General features: G+C 44.4%; 1 protein-coding gene across 1 annotated transcript in view; it reads left to right on the forward strand.

Annotated features, from left to right (window-relative positions):
* smarcad1b (SNF2 related chromatin remodeling ATPase with DExD box 1b) overlaps window positions 1-21,806 on the forward strand; it is a 120,232-nt gene that overhangs the window by 19,260 nt on the left and 79,166 nt on the right. Inside the window, exons 5-6 of the mRNA XM_084325267.1 lie at window positions 14,460-14,558; window positions 18,795-18,867. Of these exons, the coding sequence (XP_084181393.1) occupies window positions 14,460-14,558; window positions 18,795-18,867 (172 nt within the window). The remainder of the gene's footprint in view (window positions 1-14,459; window positions 14,559-18,794; window positions 18,868-21,806) is intronic.

Below are 21,806 nucleotides of genomic sequence, written 5' to 3' on the forward strand. Positions count from 1 at the left end.
AGCGGATAATCGCCGACGCCTGCATGTGTTGGATTTACCCCGTGAGGAGTCAAGTCGAGTCGGCGCCCAGAGAGCCTGAGGCCGACTAGCTTTCTTCCCTGTGGAGCTACAGTCTACAAGAGAACCAAGCTGTATTCGTCTGTGGATCAAGAGGCTACTGCACCGGCTTCTGTACCTGAAGTCTCCCTAGTCATCGTTGACCAGACGTCCTACTACCGACAGATCTTCTACCCCCCCTGCTGGCTTACAACCAGTGGGAACCCCTTCCAGTATCTTCCGCTATATTACTAGTGCACCATAGATATAATTCCCTAAGATTCAGGTTGTATAATTACCTCCTGCGTAACCAGAGAATGGACATTCGTTATTGATTTGCCTACGCATACTCCTTTGCCTTACAAGTGCATTCAAAGAATAATGTAAAGTATCCTATGTACCTTTTGCTCCATTAAATACTTGATTAATACCTTTGACTGGAACCGATTTCATTGTGGGAAGTGTTCATCATATTCATATATCGTGTACTGTATGGCCAGTAATTAAAGTACATAAAGCGGTAGTGGTTTAATGATACCATACTTATCAATACAGTCAGGGAATTGTACCCCTCAGTTACATATACGATCTTCGTCGCTCCGTTGCTGCGCTTGAAGGCGTTCTCTTTCCATGGAAGAATGTTCGCGCTCGCTAAGCATCTGTGCTTGGAGTCGATCGCGCTCTGTAGAGGCTGCTAGGCTGGCGAGGAATGCCTGTGCCAGCATCTTGTCCGCCCCGCTGGGGGAAGACGCTGGTTGAGGTGATCCGCTCCTGGCAGTACTCGTTGGAGATCTGTTCTCCTGTGGCGAGTCCTGGAGATCCATCTCCGGGGTCTCTTCTTCTTGTAGCGGGTAGAGTTCCATCCCTGGAGAGCTGTCTTTATCCTGGAGCTCTCCGGGGACTACTTCTTCGGTCTTGGCGGGGGGTAAAGTCGTGTCAGGTCCCTCCTGGTCCCTACTGTGAGCTTGGTCAGTTACGTTAGAACCCACTAGGGCCTCTATTGGCGGGGTAACCTGGGCGATAGGGTCGGACATAATTTTACTATCTACTTTTTCCGCGTTTACCGTCTGTAGAAGGCTAGGTAGTATATTGGCAACGTAATCCTCTAAGTACTGAGGTGTCTGCCGTCTACGCTGCGGGCGATCTACTTTAGGAGAACCGTTTTGTGGAGTGTTCATCATAGGCCATGTCAATATTAATACCGCTATATTAATATTACACTAGTTACCCTCCGGCTCGAAGGACCAATTGTAACTGAGGGGTACAATTCCCTGACTGTATTGATAAGTATGGTATCATTAAACCACTACCGCTTTATGTACTTTAATTACTGGCCATACAGTACACGATATATGAATATGATGAACACTTCCCACAATGAAATCGGTTCCAAACAAAGGTATAATCAAGTATTTAATGGAGCAAAAGGTACATAGGATACTTTACATTATTCTTTGAATGCACTTGTAAGGCAAAGGAATATGCGTAGGCAAATCAATAATGAATGTCCATTCTCTGGTTACGCAGGAGGTAATTATACAACCTGAATCTTAGGGAATTATATCTATGGTACACTAGTAATATAGCGGGAGATACTGGAAGGGGTTCCCCCTGGTTGTAAGCCAGCAGGGGTAGAAGATCTGTCGGTAGTAGAACATCTGGTCAACGATGACTAGGGAGACTCCAGGTACAGGAGCCGGTGCAGTAGCCTCTTGATCCACAGACGAATACAGCTTGGTTCTCCGTAGACTGTAGCTCCACAGTGAAGAAAGCTAGTCGGCCTCAGGCTCTCTGAGGCGCCGACTCGACTGGACTCCTCGCGGGGTAAATCCAACACGTGCAGGCGTCGGCGATTATCCGCTCCATAAATCACAGGACCAAAGCAAATATATTCCAGCCGCAAAGGGCTATGTAGTCGTCGGGTAGATTAATCCAGTGTACATGTCCATACGGTTCTCGTCTAGGTCTCCTCGGGTGAAAGCGCCATGTGGTCAGCCCAGCCTGGATAAGAACTCTAGCTAATACGAGGAAGCGTTGGAGATGCTGGTCACTGTAGAACTTTAGCCGCACGATACACTATACACAAATAGACTATTATTGACTTAATAGAAATATGTCGCACTCGACGGTATAGCGCCAAACTCTGACAATTCAGTTATTAATTCGCACGCGGTCTCAATGCTCTATTCTGGGGCCAAACAGGCCATACTTCACCGCACGTTGTATCGTGGGTGAGGCTTCTATATTCACCTGCGCCGTATTTATACGCACGGTGAACAAACTAGTTCCAATCTCATCTCTGTCGCGTATCCCTGGGCAAGGCCGGGCATGTCCAGACACGTCTTGACGGTGACTTTGAACCTGACTCCGGAGGCCGGTCCCTGGCGCCGGTGGACCGCTGTCCAATAGGAGAATGAACTATTATGGTCTGGGCTAAAGGGATATTCCGTGTATATGTACAAGGAATATACAGGGGATATCAAACGATATACAAATACTATGCAATATATATCAATAAATAAATATATATATTCGGTTTAATCTGATCCTTTGTAACAACAAGTATAAAATGTGTTATATTTGTAACAGTCACAAATGTGCCTATTGTATTTGTGTTATTTAGTTGCAGTGCCATGTTTGGCTGTCATTTTATGCTGACAAGTTGACGTCACACAGCCAGACACGCTACGTGTAAGGAATTATGGGATTTGGTGTTGGGTGTATGGACTCTACTAGGGGTGGGAATCACCAGTTTCATCACGATACGATACGATATAGATTCTTTGGACAACAATACGATATTTGCTGATATATGCCACGATATGATACGATGCAGGTGCCTGCAATCGATATGAGACGATATCATAACATAAGCCCATTTAACACAATCAGTAACATTTAGATCAACTCAAAAAAGGCAACGGAAATATCATTTGACATTTTTATTTTTTGACCTCTTCCAGACTTTTAAAGGAAAAACAATCTATTGTTTTTAATACACATAGACCTCCTGTTCACTGTAAAGTGCCACGTTTTGATATATTGAGCTTTAAACTTTAAGTTAAATGTTTTGGAACTCGCAACACGCAACCGTTTTATGTTGCATCATCATGAATAAATTTATTTTGTATTTTTTATGTTTAAATATCAACATTATCTGTCCACCCTCAGTACATTTACTATCAATATAATATACTCGTCTGACTTCATGTGATCTTTCCAAACGCACACACACACACAGAGAAGGGAGAATGTCTGCCCTCCTCCTCACTCTGCCCGTCTGCTGTTCTCTTCTCTCTATATAAATATGGCTATGAACAGCTTGTTGTTAGCTCATGCTAACGTAACGTTCATTTCGGACTTTATGACGCGAGGATTGCAAAGCATGTTATATGCATTTGACCCGTTGCCGAATAAAACAGCAGGGATTTGTTTTGGGTCGCGACAACACTATCTACTAGCTCTGTTTCAATGTCCGCGTTCCAAACGCTGCTGAGACGAGTCCTGCAGTCACCTGCTGTGTTGTGAGCTGGAGCCGAGCGGATATGAGTCACTGCTCGCAACTCGCGGGGATATTGTTCGCTAGGGATTATGGGATTTGGTGTTTGATATATGGAGTTTTACGCAGAAGGGACATTGTATTTAATCGCACAAGACTACAAGTACCAAGCCATCACGGGCCATCGCACCAGTGCTATTGAAGTCAATCCTTTCATCGCACAGACTGACGTCAGTGTCGCACGTGCGACATATATATCGCACTGTACTGCCCTGCTCTGGAGCCCTGCTGTAACGTCTTCACACTCTGGAGCCCTGCTGTAACGTCTTCACACTCTGGAGCCCTGCTGTAACGTCTTCACACTCTGGAGCCCTGCTGTAACGTCTTCACACTCTGGAGCCCTGCTGTAACGTCTTCACACTCTGGAGCCCTGCTGTAACGTCTTCACACTCTGGAGCCCTGCTGTAACGTCTTCACACACGGGCGTTTCACGTGCTGCTGCTGCCAGGCGGTTTGTTTTCACATCTCGCAGGAATCCAGCTGCCGGAGCTGCGCTTGGTAAATGAGACTTGCCACGGGATTTTCAAAATAAGAGTATCGACATGAACCGATCTTTTTACGTTGCATTGATCCTATTGGATCATTGATAATTAGATCTATGTATCGTCCCACCCCTATGTAGTAGTATAGTATAAGTGAAAAAAGTAGTAGAACGCGCTCACCTCACTAGACTTGACACTGGGTGCTGTAACCTCTGATATCATACATAAAAAATAGGGAAACAATGTCCAGGCACGCACTCCAGGTTTTTCCAAATTTATTGGCAGCCTGTAATCATGACGTTTCGGTGTGAACACACCTTCTTCAGAATGGCTTGCAAGCCATTCTGAAGAAGGTGTGTTCACACCGAAACGTCATGATTACAGGCTGCCAATAAATTTGGAAAAACCTGGAGTGCGTGCCTGGACATTGTTTCCCTATTTTTTATGTAGTATAGTATAAGCAACAGAGTTCTGGAGTAGGTAGAGTGGTGGTGGGGGGGGGGTTAAAGAGAGAACGGGCTTCAGAGAGCTGAGGGGGAGACGCTGTTTCTGAGCCTGCTGGTCCTGCAACAGATTCCTGTAGCGCCTCCCAGAGTGAAGGAGGCCAAACAGTCTGTGGTTGGGATGAGAGGGGTCCTTGACGATACTGCGTACCTAGGGCTCGGCGATAAAACGATAACGATAAATATCGCGATAAATTATTTCCTCGAAATAAACATGAAACGTGGTCGCAAAGTTTCGATATATCGATTTTCCAAGTTTGGCTCCGTTCAGCCTCGGCTCAGCACACTCACTAACAACCAACGTTACGTGATGGCGTCCTTACGCACCACAGCTCAGGACTCAAGGCTGCTAGGATACGGGCATAAAAAGTTAATTAAACTTGACAGACATTATATCGACGATAATTATCGATATCGAGTTATATGAAAATAATTTTATAATTTTATCGCGATAACGTTTTTGGTCATATCGCCCAGCCCTATGCGTACCTTCCTCAGACACTGTTTGTGCTGGACAGCCTCATTTGCAGGGAGTGGTGTAGGACTGGGTGTAGGACTTCTTTTTTGGTGAAAGTTAGATTTGCACTTCAATCCCAATAGGGAAATTCATCTTGGTTTCATAATTTTCTTTGTCAAATCAAAGCTTATTTGAATGATTTCCTTGGCGTTTCTATTTTTTTTTTTTTTTTAACTTAATTTTTTTAGCGTTTATCGCTTTTCTGGTCAAGCATGACCGACAGATACAGGGTGAAACGGGATATAGAGCAGGGGAAGACATTCTGGCAAATGACGGCGTGTCCGGGAATCGAACTCGGAGTCCACCAGATCCGTGACGCATCACGGTTTTCCCCCGACGCAGAAATAGCGCCGAGATATGCGGTGAGCTACTGGAGCCCCCCCGGCGTTTCTAATTTTTAAGAGAATTTTTTTTTTGATATGGTGTGAAAATATCTGAGATTTAATTTTTAGGTCATATCGCCCACATTGTACCGGTTTCCACCGCCCTCTGCAGTGCTTTCTGGTCCGAGGCAGAGCAGTTGCCGTACCAGACTGTGATGCTTTAATGAGTCTGCTTTCTATGGCGCATCAGTAGATTTTCACCAGAATCTGAGGAGACGGATGGGCTTCCCTCAGTCTCTTCAGGAAGAGAGACGCTGGTGGTCTTTCTTGACCGTGTTGACTGTTTTCTAATTGTTGTGTCGGCCTACTGCTGCTACTACCTTGACCAGGTCTCTCTTGAAAACGAGATTTTAATCTCAATGAGACTTCCTGGATAAATATAGGTTAAATCAAATTTAAATATAGATATCATATAATACCTAGCACCATATCAGAGACATTCTGGACTAAGGACTATGGACTCTGACTCCATTGCCTACACCTCCTAGGTTCTGTTACCCATACTGTACGAACTTTGAACTAGAGATGTTCCGATACCATTTTTTCCTTTCCGATCCGATTCCGATACCTAAGCTTTGGGTATCGGCCGATACCGATACTTATCCGATACCAGTGCATACATAAAAAAAAAAAAAAACGATATTATATAAATTTTTTATAAATATATATATATATTTTTTTTTTAACAAATACTGTTTTATATATACTGTTTTTTAGTCATAACTAGAAAGTAATGGTATTTATTCAACAACAGGTGATTGTATAGATTTGTATTAGTATCATTAATCAATGAGTATGGGGCTTCAGCACTGCAGATATACCCTACTCCAATGATCCACACGGACATTATACGTTGCTGCACTCGCTACCCACTGGCTCTGCAGATATACCCTACTCAGTCTGTCTACAAGGCTCCGTTCAGTAGCAGTCGATCTGTTGTGATTTTTGCACAATAAATATTCAACATTCTCTTTTGAGACTCCGCCTCAGACTCTTATCATTTGGCACTAAAAGCTAAACATTGTCGCCGATATGGCTGTCAGCAACATGTCATTAATTGTGTACGCGACGTGCAATTGTGCAATGACAACGTTACCGTTAGCTAGCATGAGCTACCGGTATATGGGAAGACCATAGAAGACTGTAACGTTACTGGTGACATTGTGATTTAACTTGGAATACTCCTTTGCCAACTTGCTGTACTTTGCTTGCAGGTCTGCAGCCATTATTGCTGGATTATATGAATAGCCCCAACTTTAGCCAAGGTAATGTTAAAGCTAGCTTTCGGTTAGCCGTTCAATGCTAATAACACCAGCCACCAAGCGAACCCATGAGCTCGCCGTCAACACCGCTCTGTCGGGACGATGACATTTAAGAAAGTATCTGCTGTTAAAATGACAAATGGCATTGACACTTTAATAATCGATTAAGCACACGTTTGTTTTATAATGCTTACTCAACAGACCACAGTGTTACGTCATATGGTATCGGAGCGCAGCATTAGAGGGTACTCGCCGATACCGATACCAGCATTTTAGCCAGTATCGGCGGCTTTTCCGATACCAGTATCGGTATCGGAACAACTCTGCTTTGAACTCTGTTGCCTATACTCAATTTAAAGAACCTACTGCTTTCACCGTCTACAACTGCCCTACACTGTAATCATGGTAATCATAATAATCATAATAATCTTAACTACCCCCCATACTATAGTCTACCCATATACTCTGTATGATAGCATGTACAACAGTGCTGTATACCACATGTATTCATATTTACAGCATATATATACTGTATATATATTTATATTTATGATATATATATATATATATATATATATATATATATATATATATATCCATATCTGTCTGAATATACCTGCATATAATCCATCTATATACCTACTTATACACCTGCATATAACCCATATAACTTTGTATGATAAAAAACTATAAAATGATGCTGTATATACCGTATATATACAGTATCTATCCACACCTGTCTGTATATACCTGCACATAATCCTTTTACATATCTGTGGATACTATCTACCGGTATATCTGTACATATCCCTTACCTACTCTTACTAGTTACGCTGCTGGCCAGTATGACTACTTTATACCTGTATCACTGTACATATTAATATTACAACTCTGCACATACGTCTGATTAGCACTACACCCAGTAGTACTAATTTATATATTTTATACACAGTTTAATTTCCTGTACACGTTGTATATTACTATTGCACTTTACTGTTAAATTTGCACTCTGATTGGATGCCAAACCTCTTTTCGTTGTACTGTACTTGTGCTGTGTAATGACATCTAATCAAATCGAATCTATAGATTTAATACCTAACACCATATCAGAGACATTATAGACTATAGATCTAATACCTAACAGCATATCAGAGACGATATGGACAGTATTGTTCCAGAGTTTACCTCTTAGATTAGAATATTATGGGATGGTGTTGCTATCTCTCCTTTTAGAGCTGCTTCACCCACTGTCCCTTTCTGTCTATCTCCCTGGCCTCTGATTGGCCAGTCTGGCGTGCTCCCAGTGGCCCTCCCTCTCCCCCAGCATCTGTCCCCCTGACATGTGACTTGTGTGTGTGTGGAGCGGGAGATTTACTGAAGCAATCTGGCTTAAGTGCCCCGCTCAAGGGCATGTTGGCAGCCCGGGCCTCCTGGGACATGGACCCCCAGGTCAGCGGTTTATTTCTCTGAGCAGAGTGATGTACTGCTGGGTCTGTCACTTCATTTATCACTTGTCATCGGGAAGGTCAGAGGTCTGCTGGGGGAGGGGCCATCGTCTGGGGCTCTGCTGGGGGAGGAGCCAGCCACTGGGGCTCTGCCTCTGGCGCTCTGCTGGGGGAGGAGCCAGCCTCTGGGGCTCTGCTGGGGGGAGGAGCCAGCCTCTGGTGCTCTGCTGGGGGAGGAGCCAGCCTCTGGCGCTCTGCTGGGGGAGGAGCCAGCCTCTGGGGCTCTGCTGGGGGGAGGAGCCAGCCTCTGGGGCTCTGCCTCTGGCGCTCTGCTGGGGGAGGAGCCAGCCTCTGGGGCTCTGCTGGGGGGAGGAGCCAGTCTCTGGGGCTCTGCTGGGGGGAGGAGCCAGCCTCTGGGGCTCTGCCTCTGGCGCTCTGCTGGGGGAGGAGCCAACCTCTGGTGCTCTGCTGGGGGAGGAGCCAGCCTCTGGGGCTCTGCTGGGGGGAGGAGCCAGCCTCTGGCGCTCTGCTGGGGGAGGAGCCAGTCACTGGGGCTCTGCCTCTGGCGCTCTGCTGGGGGAGGAGCCAGTCACTGGGGCTCTGCCTCTGGTGCTCTGCTGGGGGAGGAGCCAGCCTCTGGCGCTCTGCTGGGGGGAGGAGCCAGCCTCTGGTGCTCTGCTGGGGGAGGAGCCAGCCTCTGGGGCTCTGCTGGGGGAGGAGCCAGCCTCTGGCGCTCTGCTTGGGGAGGAGCCAGCCTCTGGGGCTCTGCTGGGGGAGGAGCCAGCCTCTGGGGCTCTGCTGGCGGAGGAGCCAGTCTCTGGGGCTCTGCTGGGGGAGGGGCCAGCCTCTGGGGCTCTGCTGGGGGAGGAGCCAGCCTCTGGCGCTCTGCTTGGGGAGGAGCCAGCCTCTGGGGCTCTGCTGGGGGAGGAGCCAGCCTCTGGGGCTCTGCTGGCGGAGGAGCCAGTCTCTGGGGCTCTGCTGGGGGAGGGGCCAGCCTCTGGGGCTCTGCTGGGGGAGGAGCCAGTCTCTGGGTCTCTGCTGGGGGGAGGAGCCAGCCTCTGGTGCTCTGCTGGGGGGAGGAGCCAGTCTCTGGGGCTCTGCTGGGGGGAGGAGCCAGCCTCTGGCGCTCTGCTGGGGGGAGGAGCTAGTCTCTGGGGCTCTGCTGGAGGAGGGGCCAGCTTCTGGGGCTCTGCTGGGGGAGGAGCCAGTCTCTGGGGCTCTGCTGGGGGAGGAGCCAGCCTCTGGGGCTCTGCTGGGGGAGGAGCCAGCCTCTGGCTGGGGGGTGGGTGGGGCTATTGGGGCAAACTAACCAAACTAAATGGGTAAACACTCCACGCTTTGAATAAACAAATGAAGCGTGAACACCATTATATTCTACTGCTGTGCTTCCTGTCCATCACTCTGGATAAGCCCCACCCCCTGCCTCTGGTATCACATGCCCCCTTGCTGGCCTGGGATCAGATCCCACCAGAACCTTCTCTCTTGTGTCTCCCCTACTCTGTCTACTGGCTTCATAGAGTAGACTAGTTCAGGGGTTCTCAACCTTTCTGCTGCCAAGGCACCCCTGTGTCCAAAAAAATATTCCAGGGCACCCCTACATACGATAAAGACTTTTCCGGTGATGATGACAAAAGTGCTTGCTTTCAAAATAACGTTTATTTAACCCATTGAAACCGGGAAACACATTTGTGTGTATATGCAGGCTATATAATGCATTATTAGCAGGCGTTTCAGGTCTAAATGTATAAATAAATATAGCAATAGTGTGACCATTTCTCAAACAGAAAATCATGTATTTTTTTTTTAAATACAGAAAAGGATCACTAACGTGCTATCTGTTGCAGCTGCACTGTTTTCCATAAAAATAACAGTGTGACCATTTCTCAAACAGAAAATCATGTATTTTTTTTTTAAATACAGAAAAATATCAATAAAGTGCTCTGTTGCAGCTGCACTGTTTTCCATAAAAACAACATAGTGTGACCATTTCTCAAACAGAAAATCATGTATTTATTTTTTTAAATACAGAAACATATCAATAAAGTGCTCTGTTGCAGCTGCACTGTTTTCAAAAAAAAATAACGAGTGTGACCATTTCTCAAAATGTCTCAAATTATAAATAAATACAGAAAATAAGCACTTGTGGACATTTCTAGCTCAGTGTGAGGTCTGCTGTAGCCCCTTCCGTGACTGTGATGCACCGAGTGAATCCACAGTCACTTGCTCCTCAATAGGAAACCAACGTATGTTGATCATGAAGGACTAGTTCTGGCCGAACCGCTCGTTATACATGTATCACAGATACATGGCAAGGGTGCTCACAGTTGCACGAGGGGTTCGGACAGAGATACGGGGTGGTTTGAAAGTTCGGCGTTGCTAATAAATATTTTGTATAAACTGCTCAAAACGGCATTATTTCCGGTGTTGGCTGCCTGGTTGTGATCACAGCGCATGCGCATCATGCACCCAACGCCGGAAATAATGCAGTGCTGACCAGTTTATAACAATTATTTACATTGTTTATTAGCAACGCCGAGCTTTCAAACCATCCCGTACAGGGGAGGAAACTAACTTTTTGGCTTACCAGCCAACTGGCGAGTATCTGATTTTTTTTACCAGACAAACTGATTTTTTACCAGCCAAAAAAAATCGCTAATTGTGATAATTACTTCTTTGTATGTCTTCGTCTAAATTGATTTTCAATCATAGTAAAAATCACACTGTGTCTCTACTCTTTAAAATATTTATTAGCATAAAACATTAATAACAGTCTCTACTCTTCACAATATTAGCATACACCATGTATTAATTACACTGTCTCTACTCTTCAAAATATTAGGATATCACATATTAACATGAAAGAGGGAACTATTCTGGACTGGGTTGGGCTGAACTAGGCAGTGAAAGATGCTGGGCTGGTCTAGGTTGGACTGAGTTGGGCAGTGAAAGAACCAAGCATTTCACTGTAATGTAATAGCTAAATAAAACAACTTGACTCGTTACATTTGCACTCTGGTTGTATGCCAAATGTATTCTGGTTGTACTGTACTTGTGCTGTAAGATGACAATACATTGGAACCGAATCGACAACGCTAGGGGTTCAGCAGGTGTATTCTGAATGCCAAGTATGACAACATCACCGTTGTGAAGGGCATATGGGCGAGTGGTGATATGGGGGGAAACCCGGTAATAATAAAATGTCACTCGGCTGCATTTAAGCAAAGCCGCTCAGTATAGTCCACTATGTTGAACGCGCATTATGGTAGCTTGTTACATGCTAGGTAGCTAGCCGGCTAATGCTGGTTGACTTATCATTCTCATCCGACTCGAAGGAGACGCGTCGCATGCTGTTGTTCGCCCCCATGTCAGACCGCACTGATATCCGAAAGCGACGACTCTACATGCAATTATTTTCATCCACTGATGTGTTTTTGTCTAAGTTTGTCTACGTTGTCAAGCCGGTGGCAGGAGTCTGTAGGTCCGCGCGCAGTGATCTGTCCACTTCCCCTAGATGGGCGGCATCTTCTAGAAAATGAGTGTTCATTGGAGGAGCTTAGAGCGCATCTGTACAACGATGATGTTAATTGGTTATGGTTGGATTATTATGAGGCGCAAATGGGAGGAATCAAGGGGGGAGTCAGAGTTCGGCTTGTGCCAGTGAGCGAATCAGCAGATTGCAGAATGATTTTTTTGTTTTGTTTTGTTTACTACTCGCTAGACTGGCGAGTGCTCTTCATGAATTACTCGCCAAACGTAAAAAATACTCGCATTTGGCGAGTAAAGTGGCCTAATTTCCTCCCCTGATCCCATATCTCTGTCCGAAACCCTTGTGCAACTGTGAGTACCTTTGAAATGGCTCTGTGATTCTTGTATAACGAACGGTTCGGTTAGAACCAGTCCTTCAGGGTGAATCTAGGTTGGTTTCCTATTTACGAGCAAGTGACTGTGGATTCACTCGGTGCATCACAGTCACGAAAGGGGCTAGGTCTGCTGCTGCTTCTGGCTAATGATACGGTCAATACGTGGGGAGATCGATGACAAGGCAACACGCATGTCATCCTCAAGGCTCAACTTGGCCCTATATTTGGTTTTCAGAGCTGTCATGGATGAAAATCCAGCGTCACACAAATATGTGGTGCTGAATGGTATCAACACCTTAAGTTCTGCATCGTGAGTTACTTGTCATAATAATCATAACACAGCAGCTGATAGACCTACTTGGTCTGCACTTGGCGAGTAGCCCATCACCGTCGCGTGTAATTAGCACTTTCCATAACGTGTCTCGATAAATCCATTTGATTAGATCCAGCACTGAATGCATTTAGTGATTATTATCGCTTTGCATTTCCTTGATAACGGACCAGAGCCGCGAGCCGGCTCTGTAACGGAGATAGGACCCGTGATGTGACGTCACACGAATGCGACTGCTCTGGAAATGCATTGGAAAATCTGTTGGTAAAAGCAATGACGCCTGCCGCGGACGTTAAGTTGGTAAAGTTTCTATAATAACTTTACGAAACGTGTGAAGACATTTTGATCGATTTCTTTTTTAGTTCATGTTATTAGATTAGGCAATTATTGTATACACATGAAGCACTAGATAGACTATTTGTTTAGTTAAATAGTTGTCATTCTATATATATATATATATTTTTTTAACTTCATTTTTTAGCGTTTATCGCTTTTTCTGGTCAAGCATGACCGACAGAAACAGGTTGAATGGGATATAGATCAGGGGAAGACACTCTGAGAAAATACGGCGAGTCCGGGAGTTGAACTCGTGTACCCCAGATCCGTGACGCGCACGGTTGTCCCCGACGCCGAAATAGCGCCGAGATACGCGGTGAGCTACGGGAGCTCCCCATCATTCTATATTCTTAAAGAAACATTCCCATCAGGCATCTCGCGGCACCCCTGGCAGCTCTCCGCGGCACCCCTGTGTGCCGCGGAACCCCTGTTGAGAACCGCTGGATCGTGTGAGAGAATCGTGATCTCAATTCTTAGAGAGAAAAATCGTGATTCACATTTTAACAAGAATCGCCCAGCCCTACTAGTTAATAATGTAAATGTCTCCTTCCCCCTCCTCCCACACTGTGCAACATCCTACCCCTCAAGTGCAATATCCACAGTGCAATACCCACCCACTACCGTCTGACACTGTGATTGTTATTTTGTATATTGTTGTTATTTATTTATATTGTACAGTATTGTAACATTGTTTTATTGTATAGTATTTTATGGTTCTCTTTTATTACTTGTGTGATTTTATATTTGCTTCCACTACTGCACCTTAAGTTTGTGTCCCAAATCTCGTTGTATGCTAATATAATGACAATAAAGTACAATCTAATCTAATCTAAGTACAGTACTGGCCTCATAGAGTAGAGCAGAACAGAACAGAGCAGAACAGAACAGAGCAGAGCAGAACAGAGCAGAACAGAACAGAGCAGAACAGAGCAGAACAGAGCAGAACAGAACAGAGCAGAACAGAGCAGAACAGAGCAGAGCAGAACAGAGCAGAACAGAGCAGAACAGAACAGAGCAGAACAGAGCAGAGCAGAGCAGAACAGAACAGAACAGAACAGAGCAGAATAGAACAGAGCAGAGCAGAACAGAACAGAACAGAGCAGAGCAGAACAGAGCAGAGCAGAGCAGAACAGAACAGAACAGAACAGAACAGAACAGAACAGAGCAGAACAGAACAGAGCAGAACAGAGCAGAACAGAACAGAACAGAGCAGAACAGAGCAGAACAGAGCAGAACAGAGCAGAGCAGAACAGAACAGAGCAGAACAGAACAGAGCAGAACAGAACAGAACAGAGCAGAGCAGAACAGAGCAGAGTGTAACAGAACAGAGCAGAGCAGAACAGAGCAGAGTGTAACAGAACAGAGCAGAGCAGAACAGAGCATTTTAAAGAAAAATCCAGATTGCGATCGATTGATCGCAAAACTTAAAAAAAAAAATATATATATATATTTTTTTAACTTAATTTTGTTCATTCACGTATATGTTTAATGAAACCAACAAACAGTTATAATCGTACACAAATATGTAATTTTTTTTAAATAATAATACTTATTTTTATTTGTTTTTCATAAAAATTATTAATAATTTAAGATCGAGTTTTCTCATAGCCGCGAGTATTACTCACGCCCATCCCTAGAACAGAGCAGAACAGAGCAGAACACTCCGTCTCCCTCTCTGCTCTCCTGTCCTTGACGGAGTGTCTGTTGAACCTCTGACCTGTGACCCCTGTGTTGTGGTCCTCCAGACGGACGACTCTGAGGAGGACCGTCCGGCCCCCAGCTGGAGGGACCAGGAGCGCATGGTGAGGAGGCTCCAGCTGGCCTTCCCTGATCTCCTGAAGGAGGTGAGGAGCTCGCTCACCGTCTGCCTGTGAACACTGAACACCCACCACTCAGATAGCTTTCACATGCATGACACGTGAAACCCCAATGTAACTATAATGTAACTATGCTGTAACTACTAGGGCTGTACAGTCATTCTTTTATTTATTTTTTTTACATTCGAAGCTTCTATTAAAGTTTTCGAATGAAGTTTCGAATGTCTCGTCATATTTTATGACGTAATCATACAAAATTCAATTTTGTTTTTTTTAATCCTCAACCAAAATCCTCAATTTGAATAAAGTGATTAATCTGATTAAATTAGTATTTTTTAAAAATTAAATCAACTAACTCATTCAGCGCCAGGGGTCGCTGTTTACCTTCTGGGTAGAACGCCATCGTTGTAAGTCAATGGGGAGACTGCCACACTTGCGAGTGCTTAAAATATATGAAATATTATAGCTATGGATCTAATAACACCGTCGATTGTCAGTGAGTTGCTTCTGGTCAACATGCAAAAAACAGATTGTTTTCATCCGTACATTTCCGTTTTATACCGTTTTGAATATGAGTATAGTTTGGGTGATTCTTAGTAATCCCAGGAAAAGACGCGAAAATAGCCCTTTAGTGGAATCCAGTTATCACGTTGTAATTTTTCGCCTGCTTATCGAATCTTCCTGAAATCAACGCTAGATTATTGTTATTATCCTTCCTCATGCACCCATGAAATGGGGCTTGTAGCGGGGCGCTCCCCCCACCAACGGTAAACAGCACACACAGAGTCCACACAGACGGCTTCGATCGCGGGAGAAAAAAATATCAGATCAACGCAAGATTGGATATATAGTGTCCAAGTATACCTTGTCTCTGATGTAATGCAAAAAAAAGAATCCAATTATCTGATCGCCATTCCAAGTACTGGTTGCGGAGGTCCGTCCCACGTTCACCGGCATTGCATATGAACGAGGGGGGGGGGGGGGCAGCCTTGTAGATGTATTGTTCTAAGCGCTTGCCTCGCCGGAGTATTTAAACCCCGCCCGCACGGCTCAGCTCGGCCCAGAAAACAAACTACATCACATGGCGAGTTAACTCGACTTTTCTTCGTCATTGGCGCAGAATGAGTTAATAAAAGGCGCTACAGATCCCTGACCACCAAAACATCCCGTTTTAAAAACAGAAAAAAAAATTCCACCAGCCTAGCTGGGTGGTCATTAAAGAATCTAATCTAACATAAATAATCCAATAAGGGCACGGTTGGTACGAAAGTGATGCAGATAGGCTACATCATTCATGATAAATGTTTTATTCAAATTTTTATGATGAGTCATATACTATAATAGTATAATACTATAGGGTAGCCTAATCTTTATCTGCAACTGTGGAGAAAAACCCCATTGGTTTAAACAGAATGAATAGACACATACATTTAAAAAAAAATTATGTTTATTTCGAATGTCAACGTTATGAATGAAGCTTCGAACTATTCGGTACAGCCCTAAACTATACTGTAATGTAACTACACACTGACTGTCACTGTTTTCTGCCAAACTTGACTAATGTGTTTGCCTCATAATAGCAAGGAGGCCTATGACGTTTTGAGTCATCTGGCCTCATGGTGGCTCTATTCTCATCATACTAAAAAACATACCCACCGATGGCTCGATTTAGGGGCACGGTGAAAAGATGGATTGACAATCTTGGCCGTTCGGGGGATGAACCCTGTGGGACATCGACCGCTCCCACGTCTAGTTATAGAACGCTCTGATCACTCCTCTAGTTGTCCCAATGTCCCCACTGTCCAAACCTGCACCCCCACAACTAGCGCAAAACATCCCTGACACTGGTCTGTCTTAGCCTTAAATGTGCTATAGATAACATTCAGCCACTAGATGTCACAATAGAGCACCAGCATGTCATTTTATCCAATCGGGTGCTTTCCACGTGGGAAAATGGGAAGTAGGGAGGAGATGCAACATACGCAACATGTAAACAACAACAATAAAAATGATTAATTAATTAACTCATTGGACGCCACGCATTAGCCTCATCCTGTACTAGCTACCGTCAGCGCTGTAAACGGTGGGAGTCGCTCACCTTGTTTGCAGGGCTATAACTATTTAAATATTATAGCTATATCTCCAATACTATGGCCCATTTGACATAGAGTATCTATCGTTCAAGATGTGAAAAAGGAATATTTTTTCCATACATTCTCGTTTTATACCGTGGTGAATATAAGTATAGTTTTAGAGTGGTCTAGGGTAATTCCTGAGAGGCCAGTAATAGCCTGCGACGCATATTATACTTAATCCATTGGCATTTCGTCCCTATACACGCTACAATAAAAAATTCAAATGCATATGATCGGTATATTATGTTCTATCATGCATGCATGAAAGGGGGGGGGGTGGGGGTCGTTTCTGATTAATTGATTGTCAATAACGGCATTCGTTAGTACAACAGCATACGCTGATCAGGGCGATGGCTATGAAAACAATGGACAACCAAGCTGAAATTGACGTTAAATTGCTCTTACCTGTGGCCGATGAGACTACAAAAAGAATATTCCAATTATTTGATTGCCATCTGCTAGATCGTATGTCCATTTGGCTCACGCCATAACCCCCAAAAGCATAATGAATCTGGCGTCCCGAAAGCGATTCAATGCGATCGGGTGAATATCTTGATCCACGTTACAAGAAAACTCTGCCCGGATGACTTTCAATGACGCACAGCCACATACACAGACAGAGTCAGAAAGGAAGTGCGACATCGGCCGCATACCACCAGGCGGCGGTATCGGACCGTTGCGATCTCAGACACATTGCCACACAGTACCACAGCCTTCCAGGATGAATTATGAATGGAAATAGTTTAAATAGTGTTTAAAAGAAATAACGATCATAATAACGAGTAGGGGTGGACGGTATAAACGGTATACGGTATAAACGGTATGAATTTGCTCTACGGTATGGATTTTGACTATACCGTGTAACCGGTAGAGCAGCTCTAAAATAGCAATGACGTCATGTAACCACAGCGTGACTATTTCAATCGCATTTGCCCCTAAAAATACTCCATAGATAATACATATGTGCAAACTGGAAAAAGTTATTTAGGAGGCTTCGCGCAGTGGGCGTGTCAACACGCAATTGTCATTTCATAATAAACATATCACTGCGGCGCACAGCAAGTTTCAATTTCAGTTCCTGGCATTTTTAACCAGTGGAGAAAGGTAAGAGATTTCCCTATCGTTTTTCTTATATGAATTATTCTACGTTAATAAAACATACCTGGTGATCAACTACAGTTTGCTGTAAACATTATGATATGTGTGTAGTGTTATGATAACGACGGCTGCAGCGGGATGACTGCTGCAGCAGTGGATTTGCGAATAGCATGCAGCTGCAGAGCCGCAGAACCAGGGGCGCTTTCAGGTCTGGTCACAGGCCCGCTCAACAGCGCCCCCCCACCCAACGGCTGAATTGGAGTATTGCACAGTGCAATACTCCAATTCAGCCATTGGCAATTCAGCCATTGGCAATTCAGCCGTTGGGTGGGGGGGCGCTGTTGAGCGGGCCTGTGACCAGACCTGAAAACGCCCCTGGCTCTGCGGCTCTGCAGCTACATATGCTTCTAGCAAAATCCAGCATCCAGCCCCGCTGTTTGCAATGGGAGCAGCACGGAGTCTCGACTCTGGACTTATTTTATTTGGAATATAATGACTTTATACGCAAAAGTAGCCTAGTTTTAAGTTAAAATATTATAAATCTACATGCCTTGAGGATGTCATTCTTTATATAGCCTGCCTATCAGGCAAAAAAAATTATTCTAACGGAAACACTGATACCGTGATATATACCGTTACCGTCTATGCTTCAAATTATACCGTGATATACATTTTAGACCATACCGTCCACCCCTAATAACGAGTATACTCGCTGTTGGCGTCCAACGATTGGCGGGCTATATTAACGAATATACTCGTTGTTGGCAGCCATTGAGTTAATCAATCATTTATTTTGGGGGTAAAGCAATACTTTTATTCTGCACCTTTCTAAGAGCTCTGTGGATGTATTATTAAAAAAAGGGGGGGTAAAGATTACTCTACATAAAGGTGTTATAACACTAACCCTGACTGTCTGTATGTCCTCTGTGTCTGTCTGTCTGTCTGTCTCTCTCTCTCTCTCTCTCTCTCTCTCTCTCTCTCTCTCTCTCTGTCATCTGTTTCTCTGTCTTTCCGTATGCCTGTCTGTTAGGAGCTGAGGGATGTTCTGCTGAGTCATGATTGGCATTTTAAACCCACGTTGGATGCCCTGCCGGACATCTCTGGTGAGAGCTGTGTGTGTGTGCGTGCGTGCGTGCGTGCGTGCGTGCGTGTGCGTGTGTGTGTGTGTGTGTGTGTGTGTGCGCTGAAAAATGTCGATGTGTAAATCTAAGTAGGTGCGTTTGTCACATACAACTACTGGTCCAGGGAGATGCTTCCCCTGTGAGACACATCCTGGACTGAGCTGCACATGAATAGTCTAGTTTTAACAACGCACTGTAAATCTTACATTCTTGAGTTCCACCCAATGACATAACTTTCCCAAAGAGACGGATGAAAGATTGGAGCAAGGATTACACTTGTACCACTCCGAGGTAGATTATCACTTGTACCACTCCGAGGTAGATCATCACTTGTACCACTCCGAGGTAGATCATCACTTGTACCACTCCGAGGTAGATCATCACTTGTACCACTCCGAGGTAGATCATCACTTGTACCACTCCGAGGTAGATCATCACTTGTACCACTCCGAGGTAGATCATCATTTGTACCACTCCGAGGTAGATCATCACTTGTACCACTCCGAGGTAGATCATCACTTGTACCACTCCGAGGTAGATCATCACTTGTACCACTCTGAGGTAGATCATCACTTCATCATCACTTTATCATCACAAATCATCTGAAAGATCAGAGCCAGGATTACACCTGTACCCTCTGAGATAGAGAACACAGTAGAATCATCACCTGCACCCTCCCAGATAGAGAACACAGTAGAATCATCACCTGTACCCTCTGAGATAGAGAACACAGTAGAATCATCACCTGTACCCTCCCAGATAGAGAACACAGTAGAATCATCACCTGTACCCTCCCAGATAGAGAACACATTAAGCTGATGCTTTTATCCAAAGCAGTCCTCTAGATCAGTGGTTCTCAACTGGTCTAGCCTCGGGACCCAACATTTTCCTTAGTCATTAAGTCGCGACCCACATTTTTTTGAACCACTCTGATTTATTTAAAATAATAATAATAATAAATAATATATGCTTCTTAGCAGACTTCTTAGCTTAACTTAACATACCTAAGTTTGGGGAACTAATGGGATAACTGGGGATGCAACAAAAGTGCAACTAGGGCTAAAAACCCAATGAAATAAAATTCTAATAATAATAAATAATATATGCTAATTAGCAGACTTCTTAGCTTAACATCCCAGGGAACTAATGGGATAACTGGGGATGTTGTTTGCTCCTGACAAGAGTCTCAGGCCATGGTTACACCAGCGTTTCCGTTAGCCGGTAATTACCGGTATTTGACCGGCAAAATCTGTTGAAGTCCGACATATTTAATCTCTCCGGTCTTAATGTCCGGTAAAATAGGCTAAAATTAAATAGCCTATGCGATGAACGAAACAATCATTACATTTGTTTCATCGTTGCTTCTAATAATGACAACGACGTTGTCAGCGAGAGCTTAGTGCTGGGTGTGCGAACTTTTGTGAAGCTGCAGAGCCGGAGCAGCAGCAGCACAGTGCAGTACTCCAATTCAGCCATTGGCAATTCAGCTGTTGGGTGGGGGGCGCTGCTGTGCGGTCCCCAGATAGAGCCAGAAAAGAGCCAGAAAACAGCTGCATCTGCTGCTCTGCATCGACATACTCTCGCAAATAAGTCATTGGGAGGTGGAGAGAGAGAGTCGTCACGCAAACCCACGATAATGTTGCCGTCTCTGCCAAATTTCTCAGTTCTTCGCTTGATATAATTAATACAAATGTCCAATATAACGGAATTCGTTAGCTCATAAAAATGTGATTATAACAGACTGCTGTTTATTAATGTCGGGCGACTGCCCACAGACACCTATTTGATTTAAAGTCGGCAGCAGCACGGAGTCTCGGGACTTATTTTATTTGGAATATAATGACTTTATACGCAAAAGTAGCCTAGTTTTAAGTAAAAATATTATAAATCTACATGCCTTGATGATGTCATTCTTTTGTTTTGTTGTCATTCTTTTGCCTATCAATTGTTTTTAAGCTCAATAAACTCTGACCGGAATTTCTCTCATTTGACCGGTAGATTGAAATCTACCGGACACTGAGGCCGGCAACAATTTTTTCTAACGGAAACCCTGGGTTACACTGGGCTAAAACAGCAACGTTCTATTTCGAATGATTACGTTTGCATGTCCAAGTTAAAAAGAAACGCAGTTTTGGCAGGAAAACACGTTTTTCGAGCGGCAACGCTGAAAGGGTGTTTTCGTTTTGGAAACTCGCTGAAACTCGCAGACAATGGTGCCATGTAATTTGCGCGAGCCGGATACGGAGCTGTCTTGCCCAATGCCCATGCGCAGTAGAGACCGACGCCAAATTCTCCCCTGGCTGAACCTCGACTCCGTCCATTAGTTATTTCCAGTGTTTACAGCAGAGCTGTCCCAAGTAGCTGCGGCTACCAACGTGTTGTCAAGTTATTGTTATAAGGAGCCCAGTCCAAGCTACAACAGTCTGCATTCCCTTAACAATTGTTTGTATTGAGCCGTATTGTATTGTACCCATTCTGCAATCTGTTAAATAAAGTTTACATCCATTCATTCTGCTAGCATTAACATCACTACGCTGCTAGCCACAATGCTATACTGTTATAATGGCATATCCCAATCACGTTAGCACGTAAGCTAACAAAATCTGCGATATTTTTGTGAGACTAAACTCCGCTCTTGGTGGTCAATTGTGTTGATGTTAGTTTTGTTTCATCAACAAATCATCAACAAATGAGGCAGAACACAGTGAATGTATCCGTTTTTGTTTATTGCACTTTATTTCTTGCTGAAAAATAAATGCTATGTAGCTAAATGGCTCATGTGAGGTATAAAGATGGTGGCTTTTCTGAGATTTTGAGCAGGATGTGGAGTGACGCGCTCAACCTTTTCTGATTGGTTGAAAATGGCCTTCATGGTTGAACTACATCGCCACCTACTGCTTTGGCATTGTACTACATGTATA

This window comes from Notolepis coatsorum (assembly GCF_963971535.1).
Source record: "Notolepis coatsorum genome assembly, chromosome: 11".
Taxonomy (NCBI): Eukaryota; Metazoa; Chordata; class Actinopteri; order Aulopiformes; family Paralepididae; genus Notolepis; species Notolepis coatsorum.